A 16,133-nucleotide genomic window follows, 5' to 3' on the forward strand; every position below is an offset into this window, starting at 1 on the left:
GGGGGAATGAATGATGGACCTGACTAGGCTCCCATGGTTCCGTCGCCAAGGGTCATTATGGTTCTTGTTCTACTTAGTTATAGGAGGTAGTCGACCTAACCCGACAGAATGATACTTGTTATCTATGGGTTACTTCGTCCAAGGGTATCTCGTAGACCTGGGGTAAGTATTTGTCTGATGGGATAGACTGAAATTCACCTTAACTAATAGAGGGCTTTGTGCCCTATCAATTATATCCTATTAATTCGTTTCTCAAAGATTTAATGCCATTGGAGAACATACAGGCTATGGTTGTAATTGTAATACAGTGGAGTCGTTGGACTAAGTCACTAGGTTAGAGGGTTGCGGTAGTAATTGTTAACCACGTGGAGCTGATCTGGCCAGGCCATAGGTTCTTTGCAAAGCCATCCGACCAAACCGTCGATTAGAGGACCAATGCCACATCCTTATTAGAAGGAGATTATTTGAAAATGAAACCTAGTGATATTTTCGACCAGACATTAGCTCTTTGTGATCTGAAATAATTTTCCAATTTGTCCATCTCAGCAAATTATTGTGGAAAGTTGATAGATTTTTTTTAAGTGTTTAATGGTTGAATTTTGATTTTTAAATATTTTAGATTTTATTAGTTTTTGAAATTTTGAATGCTTATGGTTCCCTCCGGTTGAGATAAACATTCAACACGGTCATCATCAGGGTAGCTTATAGGCATTTTTATTTCATTGATTTAACCTTGTTGGCTCTGTCTACTTGCCGATAGAGGATTAGATTCATTGTCAGTTGTATACTTTTATTAGTGAATTTCTTTGATTATAGACTTTGAAGGCCTAATATGAATTTATTAAAAAATATATTTTTTAGTGAATTTTTCTGATATAGGCTTTGAAGGCTTAATATGAACGTATTAAAAAAAATATCTTGATCAACGAGGTAATCATATATTTATTTGATAGTTCGAGCATTGTCGACTCCTATTTACTCGTATATAAGGATCGGACTCGAACTTGAATTTATCATTTGATATGCTCAACATCTTCAGACGTTACATGTTTACCAATAACATGCTTATCGGCGCCTATGCATGTATTTATGGGTCATTTCGAAATATTTGACGCTGATCAGTTGTGCGAATGATCAACATTTGTGTGTGCACATCGCTCTATGTAGAAGCCCGTAAATGCCTTATATTCATTTTTATTTTTGTTGTGGGTCCGGTGGCATGGTGTCAGTGTAGTTTAGCTCACTTCATCTCTTGCGCGTTATCTTTATTGATATGTTTTTTATTGGGATTGGTAGATGCCTTTTGTCCTCTTGTATACATGTTGTGGATCCGGTGGCATGACATAGCGATTCAACTACTTGTACATTCTGCAGTCATTGGTAGGTATTCCAAATTGCATGAGGTTGTTTTATGATAGATGATGTGTCAAAAACTGATGGGACCAAAGGCTCGGTTTATGTGCTATTAGATTTCTTTTTCCTAGTTTTATCAAAAGGTAGCCTTCTTGAGGCATGTGAGGGAGAAAACACCGGATAGTTTTCAGTATCCCAATGACATTCTAGCATCTGATATGCACAGGGGATGTGGAGGCTTTTCCTATAGTCTAGGATGATGGGTCCGAGGAGCTCGTTCCATGCATTTACGATGCACACGTAGGACATCAAGTCGTGAGGTGTGATCTCTGAGTATTTGTCCTTTATTCAAATAACATGACATTTCTCCAGAAGCCTCAATATTTCTGGAGAGATGATAGAATGAGACACATTTTTTTCTTCAATTGCTCATTTTTTGATTCTACTGAATCATTCATAGAATCACTCAACTTCTCATGCTTAGTGCCACAGTTAGTTGTTAGGACCTTCCTCTAGTAATACGTCGGTGGGCCTTCTTACATCGAGTCTCCTTTATTTCAACTCTCAATGTATATGTCAGTATGTATCTTGATGCAGGGGGGGTTGTTTTCACAACGATCAGCTGTGCAAATGACTAGCGCTGATGACTGCATAAAGTTTCATTTTGGAATCTACAAACGCCTTCTGTCTACTTGTACGAATGTTGCGGATCCAGTGGCATGGCGCTATGTCATGAGTCATTTGTTGCTTTATGGTGGTCGATTGTCGTGCATTAACTAATCTCCCGCAATAATTCGTAGGAGCTTGTACTTGTTGAAACTTTTTTGTATTTGCTCGAGGATAACACTTTGGGTATGTGATAGGTGTCCTACGCGGTTCGTAGATATTTTCGTTCGCTGATAGTGCCCTTCAGTAGTTGCAATGGATTTACGTATTTGTTGGCCATTTAAATTGTAGTTGATCGGAGGGGGTTCGTAACATCCACAACCTGTTGAACACCACCCACATATATATTATTGTGCATATGGCAAAGTTTCTGTCATTGCCAACAGGTGTTTGCAGCTACTGTAGTCATTCCTTCATTTGCTTGTAGATATCATGTTGTACACGTGACACGCCTCCTACGGCGGCTCGTAGGAGCTTGCACTTATTGTAGTCTTTTGGCATTTTGTTTGTAGATGGCGTTTGGTGCGTATGGCGGGTCTCATACAAGGGCTCAAAAATATTTACATTCGCTACATACTTCCATCCGTGCTTGTAGATGATGTGCTACATGCATATGTTTATAAAGGATCCATCAAACCTGCAGCATACCTTTATGTTGACCTCAACAGTTAAAACAAAAAAAGAGAAGAATAAAAAATGTCGCTAAAATTATTACCTTTGGCCGAATCTTACCCAAATTCTGCTCAAATCAGCGACCCAAACCTTTGCAGCGGCGCCGAACTATTGCATACATCTCGATCCCATCCCGCACTGCTCGATTCAAGTCAATGAAATGACGACGAAAGCCTTCGGCCTCCCCCGGATACACAAGCGAATCCTCCCAGTCCCTCACCTCCAAAGACCTTTTGCACATTTCTTCGCTGCCTCTCCCACAACCGAAACTCCCAATCTTCTTCCCCGTGCAAAATCTTCCCTCCGCCTCCCTCGACCACGTTCCCTTCTTGTCGGATCAGGAGATACGACATTTTGATTGGAGAAAATAGTGGGAGCTCGTTGGTTGTGAAGGAAATTTTCTCCCTCACATTCTTCTTCGGCCAAATCCTGCAAGCCCTAGCCGAATCCCTCTCAAAGCTGCAGAACCTACGTTCTTCCTCCTCTCACCAAAGCCGAACAGTTCTTCCCCAAGCTGCACCTCCTGATCTTCCCTCTCTAACCCACGGCTGAAACAAAGCATGTCCTAGCCGATCTTACCTTAGCCGACCGACCCCACTCTCCTTATCTCCTCTCTGGACCTAGAAAAAAGAAAAGAAAGTAAAAAAAATGTGTCTCAATTTTGTGCATCCCGCCGACACCACCGCGAAGGTATGCATTTTCATAAACTCAGATTCTCGCTCTCGAACTAGATAACTCTGGTAAATTGTTTGAGAAATAGATTGACATTCTTTCCAAGTTAGATCTTGGGGCGTGACATGTGACCCTAGTGTGATGCTTACGACGAGGCGGGTAATCACCTAAAAGCCCCATTTTGAAGTTCATGACGCACCGGAAAACCGCTTATACACACCTTTATTGCGTGTGGTGGGATGGGAATTCGGTGCGACGCCTACGACGAGGCAGGGTTTCTCGTAAGTACCCTCGAGCGAGTGGAAAGCCAATTGTGTTTTAAAACAAGTACCGTCTAAGATCCCATACACGCCTTTTTTGCGAGTGGTGGGAATGAAGATGACGGCCGCGGTGTCCTCATTCGAGGACACCTACCATATACGCCTTTATTGCGCTTGGTGGGAAGGTCTGGTATGTGATTGATGACTAGCCTTAATCGAAAGTTCTCTCTCGTAATCGAGAGGGGTAATTAACTATAGGGGCTTGCGCCTATAGGAAACCAGAACTCAGATCATAAAGTCCTCACAAAATGAGGGCGAAATCTCTGGGTAGTGTCTTATCTACAAACCCATCTGCCTTCCAAAATTTACCTCGGAACTTAACTCGTTAAAACTCCCTCGCCGAATAAGAAAAGCGTGCGGAGGCCGGGGCCGAATTTTCGGAGCCCACAGGTGGGAATGAAGATGACGGCCGCGGTGTCCTCATTCGAGGACACCTACCATACACGCCTTTGCGCTTGGTGGGAAGGTCCGGTTTCTCGTAGTTTCCCCTAAATGGGAGAGACGTCGGGAGGTTGTTGAAACTTCGAGTGAACATACGATTGCACTTGGATCTGATCTGAACTCAAAAGAACAACAGTGGACTCGGACTTGTGAACTTTGATGCAATAAACTCAAATCTAAAACAAATCCAAACTTAAATAAATCACAAGGATTTGAATGCGAACTTGGATTCAAGCTTAGACAAAAACTCAAACTTGAACTTACAAGCATTTGACTCAAATCCGAGTGAACTCAATGTGACTGCAGGGTACTTGAAGATAGAACTTGAGTTTGAATGAACTTTAAAGAACTTAACTTATATGACATGATTTTGGACCTCTAAGTCGATGATTACACAAAGATACTAAGATGCAAGGTCCTAAGTGACAAATTCTAGACTTTCAAATAAATATTGATGAACAAAAATGAAGACCATTGCATGCAAAAAGAAGTGACCCACACATGATTGTGAAGGTGAACATAAATCTTATATGAAACACAATAGCTCATTTGCAGGGACAAAATGAGTGCGATGTACATCAATCATGAACAAAATGCAAAAGAGATACAACAAATGTAGCACCTGTGTTCAGTTAAGCATATCATGTCCTAAAAGCAAGATGGATATGCAGCGAGCGTAGTGATATTTATGAATGATTGCAAACGACAATACCTTGTATAAATGTATACAATGTAGCATATGATGAATGCTAATACTTGCTGACAACAATAATGACAATCAATGACATATACGAATCACCTATAGGTTATTACAGCAAGAGGTGATGAACATCATTGCACCCTCACATCTGACACCAATCAAACAACAACACCTTTTACGGATGTATTCAGTGAAGCACAACGAATGTTCAAAATGCCCCGCACATGCACCGAAATTTGTATACACATAGGTACACATAAGGGGATGTATCATAAACACGCATGGGCCCCGGCGAACATGTTATAAGTACACACGTGACGTCTAGGGATGCTGCGCGGGTCAATAAGCGAATTCAAGTTCGAACCCAATCCTTCTAAGTGAATCAATAGGAGTCAACGTGGTTCGAACCATCGAACAAATATACGGTTGCGGCAACCGATATATTTGTTTTAATACATTCATATTAGGCCTTCAAGGCCTATAAAAATGAGAATTCACTAACAAGGGCATAACGCCTACGAAACTCGATCCTCTGTCGATAGCTCGATAGAGTTGACAAGGTTTACCCACAAAAAGCAAATATTATCGAATGAAAATAACCCCAGATACCCCGATGATAACCGTGTTGAACGTAGATTTCAAACGGAGGGGTGATTCAAAATACTTTCAAAATGCTATCCCGAAAATCCAAAATTCCAGAAATCATCAAAATCCAAATATTTAAAATTTGAAATCTATCCATCAATCACTTAAAGCAAAACTCGTCCACCCTCCGCAATAGTTTGTCGGGGTGGACAAATTAAATTTTACTTCAGCTCACATGGAGCTAATGCATAGTCGAAAATATCACTAGTATTCATTCTCAAACAATCTTCTGCCAGTAAGGATGTGGTACGTGTCTTCTAACCGGCGGTTTTGCCGTGAAATGGCATTGCAGGATAAACGGTTATGACTCGGGGCCCTCTGAACCGAGTGGTTTTACCGCTAAATGGCATCACGAAATACCGGTTATAGCCAGAGCCAATACGTTCCTTAGTGGCATCAAATCCTTAAGATATGAATCAATAGGATATAATCGATAGGGCACAAAGCTCTCTGTTAGCTAAGGTGGATTTAAATTTGTCCCCTTAGACAAACATTCACCCCAGATCTATAAGGTTTCCTCGGACGAAGCAACCCATGGCTACCGACAAGGATCCTTCTGTCAGGTTGGGTTGACTACCTTCTTTGATTAAGTAGACCAGAGACCACGATGGCCTGGGATGGCGGAACCATGAGATCTTGATCGAGTCCATCATCCATTCCCCCCATCATCCGCTTTAAATATGAGATAGTGAAATTTTCAATTTTAAATATCAAACTTCTCAAATATTTCAATCCAAATTTCCAAACATCCAAACTTTTCAAATCCCTGCCCATGCTGCTATTATATGCCATATAACACATATTCTCTACGTATCTGATTGACAACTAGCCTTAATCGAAAGTTCTCTCTCGTTATCGAGAGGGGTAATTAACTATAGGGGCTTGCGCCTATAGGAAACTTGAACTCAGATCATAAAGTCTTCACAAAATGAGGGCGAAATCTCTAGGTAGTGTCTTATCTACAAACTCATTTGCCTTCCAAAATTTACCCCGGAACTTAATCCGTTAAAACTCCCCCGAAAAGAAAAGAACAGCGGGCGGAGGTCGGGGCCGAATTTTCGGAGCCCACACTTTCGTCATGCAAGTCGATACGCCCATTCGTATTCTTGATGTTGATTGTTGGCGGAATTTCATTCAACGCCAAGCATTTACATCCATCAGCAGCTTACTATGTTCACTGTACGTTGACTTTCAGTGTTCGTGGGGACTACAGATTTCATTTGCTAACTAGCTGATGTTTGCTGAAGGGATGTTGTAGTGTTCACTGCATTTCAAATTTTACTGCTCGTAGAAGTTCTTATTCATTTTCTAGGTGCCTGATTGATGTTGACTGCCAATTGGGCTATATTTGTTGCTAATACGTTCATGCATGTTAGCTAATAAATTATCACATTCACTACATATGATTCTCCATTAATTACAAACGGATTAGTGAGTTAATTTGCAGGCCAATTGACATTAGGTCAAGCTAATTGGCATTAACTGTAAGTGAGCCATCTTCATTACGACGTCCTTAGATATGTTCTGTTTTTAGTTTACTATATTATTTGCAAGTCAACCATCACTATTTGTTGGGAACAATGTATTCATCTTGTAAATTAGCTGACATTGATTGGAAGGATGTTGTAGGGTCCATCGCATATTGCATGGTGTGTTTACAAGATGCTTCATTGTTTTTAGGCGAGACACATTCATCATGAGTTTGGTATTTCAATTTGCCTGTAAGACGCCATGCGCATGGTGAATCACCTTACTGTCATTCATGGATGCTTGTATTCACTGGTGAATAATGCATCCTATGCATGAAGACTTTCTGTTTATCCTTTCAAGGGATTTGTCATACTTGCCATTTGTCCATTGTCGTTATTTCATTAGAGAATTAATGCTGATTAACATGTTGTTGATGGTGGGTAGGATATTTCTTCATGATAGCCCTCATTCCTTGCTTATGGTTGTGCTTCATTCTTCGTGCACGTATTAGCTGCACAACTCTTATTGCCACCCCTATGTTTTGCTCGTGTATGAATTACTAGATGTTTCGAATTATTAGAAATTCCGTCCACCACGAGTTTCATGTTCGTCAGTTGGTATTCATTTGAATACTTTAGTTCATTGATCATCATCTGTATGCCTTGAGAGGTTGTTCATCATGAGTCTTATATTTGCTTGCATGATATTTATTTAAATTCTTCAAATTATTAATTAGCATTTGATATTTCATAATTTTATTGTGAATTTGTCAAATTGAAGCCTTGTTCCTTGCTGTGCAAATTTAGTTCAATTCCTAATACAACCCCCTATTGTTTGCATAAGTCTTGTGTGCTTCATTTTGTATTCTGGCATCCTCCCTACATCTCTCCCGTTTAGGAAAAAATTTCAGGAGTCTGGGCCTTGCCACCACGTCATGAAAGGCGTGCATGATAGGTGTTAGGAGACACTATGGTCGTAGTCTTCAATCCCACCATGACAAGAAAGATGTGTATGGGTCTTTGAGGTACATGTTTAAAATGCAAAGTTTTTTTTCGTCGACATTGAGGCTCGCACGGGTACTTAGGAGTTGTCCCTGCCATGCTAAGAAAATCATGTACAAGGCTTACCCACCTCGTCGTAAACGTCACACCGGAGTTCCTCCAACCACGCTAAGAAAAGCGTGTATAGGTGGTTTTGTGGCTCGTCGCAAACACCGAGAGTAGGGTTTTGAGTTTGAGCAATTATACCTGAGTGATGCGACGTCGGCGATGATGAACAATATGCAAAGGATCCTTTCCCTCTTTATCCCTTTTTTTTACTTATCTTAATTTAGGCATATATACATTTATATTAGATTTATATGAATTTTCTCCTCCTTTTTTATTCCTAAAAGAAATTCTGTTTATTTATTTTTTATTCTTTCTTCTTATTTCTATCTTTTTTTTTTCTCTCCTTTCTTTTCACAAGTGCAATAATAACATCAATACTTAAGGTGATAATAATAAACATTATTAATGCTAATGCTGACTTAATAGAGAGAGAAGAAGAGAAATTACCTTAGGACTATTTGTAGTGGGTTTGATAGGTAATGAAGAATCGAGAAAAGAGCGCTTCTTCCTCTTATTTTTTTTAGCTGAAAAGCTGCTACAACTCTCTTCTTCTTTTTTTCTTATTTTAAAAGCTACTGTAACTCTCTACTTGAGCAAGAATAGGAGCAAGGGAGTGGGGGAATTTGCTGGCTTGCTGTTGTGTAAGGCAGTGGTGTAAGGGCTGGTAGATGAAAAGAATTTGGGCAGAGTTATGGGCTTTTAAATAAGTGAGCGGGGCTGTTGTTAATTGAATTTGGATATGAAGGTATCGGAGGCTGCAATAGACAGAATTTGGTGCGCTAATAGGTTGTTAGAAGTGGGTTTGGGCTGTAGTTGTGGCTGTCTTTGCATGCAAAGAGGAGTTATTCATGGCAACATGAGTTTGACTATGTCTGTGAGAGTCGCCGGTATTCACGTGAGCCACAGATGGTGTCAGGAATCTTGATTTTGGTCTGAAGTAGAGAGGAGGTGTGAGTTGGAAGGGAGTTTGAGCTATGGAGTGAAGAAGAGGTGGCTACAGAGCCGAATATCTGGCCGGGCATGGGGAAGAGCAGCAAGTTGAACCTTGAAGGAGCTGCGACAGTTTTACCTTGGTGGATATGCTCAGCCAAGTGAGATAGATCATGATTGATTCTTGTCATGAGGCAGCTGACCCTGTGCGGAATCGGGAAGAGAGGGATGGTTAAAGGTGCCTGGAGTGCAGAGGATTGGGGATTTGAACGAGTTGTCGAGGCCCAGAATAGGGATGGCGAGGGTGCAACATGTTTGCAAATTGTGAGGGATTGGAATTGCAGCTTTGCATGCAATAGGGTGGATCAAATGAATAGGTTTTCTAGTGAATGCCTGTGTCGAAAGTTTGAGGAAGTCAAACAATGATTTAAGCTCTCTCGTGAAAGTCGAGTGAAGATGCCTCTTCCTCGTTTTAACGACGGAGCCCGCGCGCGACTTTTGTTGGGCGAAATTATAATTGATTTTGGGTATTGCTAACATTCCGTTTGCAACGACGAAGTCCAGTTCTCCATCGGATGTCGTTTGGGCAACATCACACATCAATTTCGGGTGTCGCTCATCCCTTTTGATCGATCTCGCCCTATTTGACTGCGAGTGGTTTCCTTTTAGGAGAATTCGATGTACTGATTGCAACGATGTTGTCCGTTTGGCAATCGGAGGACGTTTGGCCTTTCAAACGGCGTGCGTGCTTCTTAAATCGCCATCTTCGCCTCTTTTCGTGTGTTTTTACTTGTAGAGGTCAACATTGTATTATTGCACATGTATTTTAAGGCCTGAGAAAATGACTCAACGCTACTATTTCCCTATGTTTTTTTAAGGCAATGACTTAATTTGGGAGGTGTGATTTGCGAGTAGATATTTTTGACACGGAGAAAGAGGAAGATGTGTAGCTAAAGAAAAAAACTTATAATCGCTTGAAGGTGGATGAAAGCTTTGAAAAGAAATTTTTGAAGTGGTAGAGGATCTTTAAAAGCTTTGAAACTTGAACTCAAGTAAAAGTGTGATTTCATGAGGAGTTTTGTGCCCTATTATAAAATAATATTCAAATATTTGAAATTTGAAGTATACCCTTAAAGTTTTAAAATCTAACTTATATGCATGGTGATGCAATTAATAAGATCGCAAAAAAAAAAACATACAAACTAGGACTTTCTTTTAGAATAAAAAAATACAATAATTAAACTTTTAAACGTAGCACAAAACAACTTAAATCTTAAGAAAAACAATACCCAAAACAAAACACAATTTATCTTTCATATTAGGACGACGACACATACAAGTTTATAACATAGAACACCTAAAGAAGCTTGCATTCATCGAGAAGAAAGATACAAATGGGGTGGTTACTTGCGGAGAGAAGAAAGAGATAAGAAGTCCAAGACGAAATCATAGATAGGAGAAGAGAAAGGGGGACATAACTTGCAAGCTTTCCCAAGAAAAATCCTCAAATTTTGTTCCAAAAATTCTTTATAATCTCCATCGTTTTCTATTCCAGAACAACCCAATTTTTAGGTGAAAAGAGGAAGCCAAACAGCCCCAAACACCTCCAGCCAAACCAACCAAAAAAAAGGGGAGCCAAAAGGCCAACAAGCAATGCCTGGAACAGCAGCCGAAGGGACCACACGGGGGAGGGGAACGGGCAACCACAGGGAACAACAATAGCTATCCACGGGATAGGAACCAGACACGGGACAGGAGCAGGGTGGAGAAACCGAAAGGCCACAAAGAGGGGGAAGGGGGGAATGAACCTGATTTGGCATTAATGAGATGAAAACATAGCAGCTCACAACAAAGAAGCAAAACCCGAGCTAACCAAACCCAAACAAGAAACCAAATCAACCCAAAAAAACAAGGAACATCAATTGCCCCTCCTGATTTGGCATTAATGAGCTGAAAACATAGCAGCTCCCAACAAAGAAGCAAAACCCGAGCTAACCAAACCCAAACAAGAAACCAAATCAACCCAAAAAAACAAGGAACATCAATTGCCCCCCCCCCACATGGTCACAATAAATCTACTAATTTTGCTCTATAATCGACCATGTGGAGTTGATTGCCCACATCTATTCCATGATTTGAGGACATGGGTTATTTTAATTGGTAAAGGTATGCTTCTATGACGTTTTAAGCTAAGAATAATATAATTTAATAAAGTACTTAATGATATTTGACCAAATGAATCTAATCTGTCATTCCTAAACCTTATCTAATATTGAGAAATTTTTCCGCATGATATGGTTTGATAAATAGATTTTTAACTTGATTATTTGTGATAACAAACTCTAAAATTGCTTCATTTTTCTAAATTATTTCTGTTTTGTTTAAACGGGAAATTTTGTTAGTAGTCATTAGAAAAGTGCAACACAAAGCATTTGTGAAAAAAATGCTAAGTGAAATGATAAAAATAAAATATGCCATCATGGCCAACTAGTCAGCAATGAAGCATGAGAGATATAAGAATCGAGGGTCCTCAATAGAAACATCTAACTTGAAGTTTGGAATGTTTTAGAGTATGATGATATTTTTTCTTGCTATTTCTTTCTCTATTGACGTATAAAATTTATAACTTTTTGTCCACTAGTTTTTTTAGTACTAGATATCCTAACATTTTTAGCAAACAGACAGCCATAACCACCAATATCCTAAACCTTTGGATGATCATCAGTAGCAAAAACCTCTTGTGGATTGAGGTTAATAATCTTGTGAGTGGGTGAATTACAAATAATGTTTTAGAGAATGATGATATATTTTCTTGCTATTTCTTTCTCTATTGACTTATAAAATTTAGAACTTTTTGTCCTCTAGTTTTTTTTGTACTAGATATCCTAACATTTTTAGCAAACAGACAGAGAGCCATAACCACCAATATCCTAAACCTTAGGATGATCATCAGTAGCAAAACCTCTAGTGGATTGAGGTTAATAATCTTGTGAGTCGGTGCATTGCCAATAATTGGACATGGGTAAAGCATCCAGGCAATGGACTAAATTTAAGCTATTGTATAACTTGATTCAAAATTTTGCATACAAACCTGATCAAAAGTCGTCAGAACTGCCACCATTGGATTGGAAAATTGGTTTTTATAAGTTGATTTTTTTTGCACTTTATTAATTTTTAGGTGGTTTTTGAAGTTTTGCATGTTCCTCGAAGCATTCTGAGATGTTGTAATAAAAAATTTTGTAAGAAGAGGAATATGGAAATGCCTTCAAATTCCATCTTCTACTAGTATCCATGAGTAGTGGAGCTAATTCAAATCTTCTTCTTCAATGGGGTAGTAATAGCAATGTCAACCAGAACCCTAGCCACTGATAGTCGAAAATCCTTGCAGTAGCAATATCTATTTGAAGTGGTATATAAAAAATTTATCCAAAAGAATACAAGGTGGATTGTTTAAAGTAGTGAATCCGATGATGATAAGCAATAACCCAAACTGGAGTAATAGAAGATTCCTAAGAATAATTAAAAAGGGGATCACTTGAGCATCTGCATTGGCAACCAATACATATAATATGAACTCCTTAAGATGTTAGTTCAATAATAAAATTCTTTATTATTGATTTTCTGGATAGATTTTTTGCTAAGATTTTTTAAAATGAATGGCCAAGTTTTCTTTGATGGAAACGGTGAAGACCTTCATTTCTAAATTTTTGGATATTAGCTAACAAATGAAGATTCTTTTTGGCCAATTAGATTTAGGGATAAATGGTTATGAATTTTTTCCCTAGACTAATCACAGGAGGATGATAACAGTTGTGATTTTGTGGAAGGGGTTGACTTAATTTTTGTGAGGGTTAGATAGTTTGAGGCCTTGGGAAGATGCTGGGGATATTTTAGAAAGTGGTAATGATGAATATAAGGTGTATGGTGTCTTTGGAATGAAGAATACAAGAGTAACCAAGATAACTAACTTATCCCACTAAGGAAAAACCAAAGGATGGCCACAAATCTCCAACCCAAAAAGAATTTTCAGTATTTTCTTTTTTAATAAGCCAACATATATTTTATTCATTCCAAATCATTATTTGATAATTACATCAGTCCTAAATTTAAAATAATTTAGAAAATGGAGAGCAACTACAACCACTTCCTATTTTTAAACAAGTTTCAAATTTGGGAGTGGGTAGGCTTGCTTAGTTCGCCAAAGGAGCGTCTAATCACTTAAAAATAAAATGGAACACAGGAAATAAAGTTTTAAAGGAGCGTCCAATCACTTAAAAATATGGATCACAGGAAATAAAGTTTTAAAGGATAACTTATAAATATGGATGTTTAAAGTTTGAAAGTTTAAAAAAAAAGTTGAAAAATAAAAGTTGAACTTAAATTTCATGGATTGTGGCCTTTGATATTGATTGATGTTACCCTTTGGTTCTTGTTCATGTTTTTATGCTTTGTATCTAACCTATTTTTAATTGCAACTTGATAGGTCATTTTTGAAGGGGTGTATGCATTACATCCAGAAATAAGGAGATCTCTTGACTTATGGATCGCTGTTGTAAGAATCATTTGACGTTGTTCTGTGGTTGATTTACTTTTGTTTTTGGGTAATTTGGAATGTTTAATAGAATAATAATGTCCCTGGCCATGCCAACTATGCCCTGGAAACAGGTAGGTGGCGTCCATTCACATCTTATTGCAAGAGTTATGAGAGACAAGAACCGCAATTGTTGTACCCTTTCTCAGGATGAAATAATGAGAACTGTATTTCCAATGTTTCAGCAGCATATTGAGCCTCATCTTGTGCATGCGCATGTTGGTATAGGCAGAGCATATCGCTGCTTATTTTATGATTCTTAGTTCCTCACAAACAGTTAGTAGTTTTTGTTTTTGAACTGTCTAAAAAATTGATGTCATTTTTGCAGCTAAAGATTCGTAACGACTTTGACCCTGTACTTTCTCCCGAAAGCTCACTTTTTGTTCTGAAAAGCAACAAACAGGTGAAAATAAAGTTGGTATCTTTATGCCCCAATGAGGTTGACATATTATTAGATCTATAATTGTATCTATGGATTTTCGATGTGAATCAGGTTACATACCAAGATATACTGAAAGTGCTTGACCCAAACAAGATTTGCACCTCTGTGCAGAACTTCATTGATATATATTTAAGACTTCCTGGAACACCATCAAATGGGCACCTGGCAGAAAGTGAGTGCATACGAGTTAGAATATGTGAAGGAAGATTCGCATTGTTAATACGAGAGGTGTGCATTTCAACTTGCTGCACTTTTAATCTAAAGTGCATGGTGGACCAAAATTTCATTTTCGTTTTTCTGGATGTAGCCCATTATTGAAGGAAACTTCATTGTACAACCAAAAGTTGATTTTGATATCAGTGTTAGTACAGTTGCAGGTCTTCTGAATCTTGGGTAAGGACCATTTAATTCAGTTGTCATGTTTGGAGTAAATTTCTACCTGTCTGCTTATTGTTTTTCCAACAATTTAATTTATGCTGCTGATGCTGGAAAAGACGTACCATTTTTTAAGGTTTTATAATTTTAATTCTTAAAAGTCTGTACATATAGAACTAAAGTGGCACCTAACTGCTTGATTTGTCTTCAGTTTTGCTTAATTTATCCAATAAAATAAATCCCAAGCTATTTCTGTTTGTAATTTTCACTGAATTGCAGCTGAAAGCATCACTCAAACAAATTTTGCTGGGTCTCTTTTTTCTTTCAGTTTATTTGATTTTCTCTTGACCAATTCATTCGTTTTCTTTTTCATGTTATTTGCTATTGCCACATTCTTTCTTGTGCAATCAGGTATCAAGCTGTGGCTTATATTGAAGCTTCTGCTTTAATTTACCAAGACGGAAAGGTATTATCTTCTGTTTATGTATCCATACTTTCCCTTATTATGGGCACCTTTAAAACATTTGAATGGGAATGTCTTCAAATATGATGTTAAATGTGTGAATTGATTATTCTGTGCATCTGTTATGCAACATATATTACACAATGTGTCAGCAATCCAAAGTCATTTATAAATAAGTCATCAAAAAATTTCACTTATTATGTCTTGCTTGGGCTCTTGTTTTGATTTAAACTCGTGAGGATGATTCTTTTGGTTATTCCAATTTCATGATCAAGAAATGGTAAATATATTTTTTTTAAGAAAACGGCCAAAATGGTCTCCAACTATGTTGGGGTTATTATTATTATAAAAAGAAAAATTAAAAAAAACTTGCAGTTAAAAACACTTGATGTTTATAGTCTCCTTATTTGGCACCTATAATTTTTCTCTTTGGGTTTTTGTATTTTGAAATCATTGTACAATAATTTTATTATCAATGCCATTGAACATATCTTGATATATCTAACATCATGCTTCCCAAAGAACGAAATGCTTGTTGGCCTTGGTGAGAGTTTTCACAAGACCTCAATCGACAACTAGAAGCCTAAGGTGAACCAAGCTCTTTTGTTGGAAAAAAAAGATGAAATAAGAACAATAACAACAACAACAACAATTATATTTATTAAATGAGGGTTAGTCAAGCATTTAAATCGAAGTATGACACAATATTAATGATCAGATTTTCTCTAAAATTTAAAACATTTTAAATAACATGTAATTAATAGCAAAAAAATTCAAACAAATATTATATGCTCCTTTTAAAATTTGTCAGTAACATTATAAATAATCCAGTTATTCAAGAGAGAATTAATGGAGCGTAATTAAAAATAAAGAAAAAATAGTTTAAATTCTAAATTATCTATCTTTTATAACTATAAATTATCTGCCTTTTCATTTCTTAAAAGGCCAGTGGGGGGCCGTGCTCCTAGAGTCCCCACCCTCTATATCTGCCCATGCTTTCAACATCGGTGGAGGATGTTGAAGTTAGTTCAGAGTTCTCCATTGATCCAACTATTTATGAGAGACTTTGCATGACTATTGACCTTAATGATTGGGTCATGGGAAGATTAATAGAGATAACCTTCTTTGCGCACTTCTGCTTTTAAATTAATGTCTTCAACATTTTGTTGCATGTTATTGAAAAGATTGAGGGGTACATTTGTGTTGGGATTGAAGCTTAACATTACCAAGGGATAGAGTTGGCATCATTAAACTCTCAATGGTGTCTCAGTAAGTTTCATCAAT

The 16,133-nt window shown here is 37.9% G+C and overlaps 1 protein-coding gene across 6 annotated transcripts in view; it reads left to right on the top strand.

Annotated features, from left to right (window-relative positions):
• The window catches only part of LOC110106183 (uridine-cytidine kinase D), a 95,196-nt gene that overhangs the window by 74,836 nt on the left and 4,227 nt on the right, over positions 1-16,133 (top strand). For all 6 annotated transcript variants that reach the window (XM_028696141.1, XM_028696140.1, XM_028696139.1 and 3 more), the window contains 6 exons: positions 13,462-13,530; positions 13,644-13,787; positions 13,898-13,972; positions 14,063-14,239; positions 14,319-14,404; positions 14,798-14,852. In XM_028696141.1, coding sequence (XP_028551974.1) covers positions 13,462-13,530; positions 13,644-13,787; positions 13,898-13,972; positions 14,063-14,239; positions 14,319-14,404; positions 14,798-14,852 — 606 coding nt within the window. The remainder of the gene's footprint in view (positions 1-13,461; positions 13,531-13,643; positions 13,788-13,897; positions 13,973-14,062; positions 14,240-14,318; positions 14,405-14,797; positions 14,853-16,133) is intronic.

This window comes from Dendrobium catenatum, unplaced genomic scaffold (genome assembly GCF_001605985.2).
Source record: "Dendrobium catenatum unplaced genomic scaffold, ASM160598v2 fragScaff_scaffold_716, whole genome shotgun sequence".
Lineage (NCBI taxonomy): Eukaryota > Viridiplantae > Streptophyta > Magnoliopsida > Asparagales > Orchidaceae > Dendrobium > Dendrobium catenatum.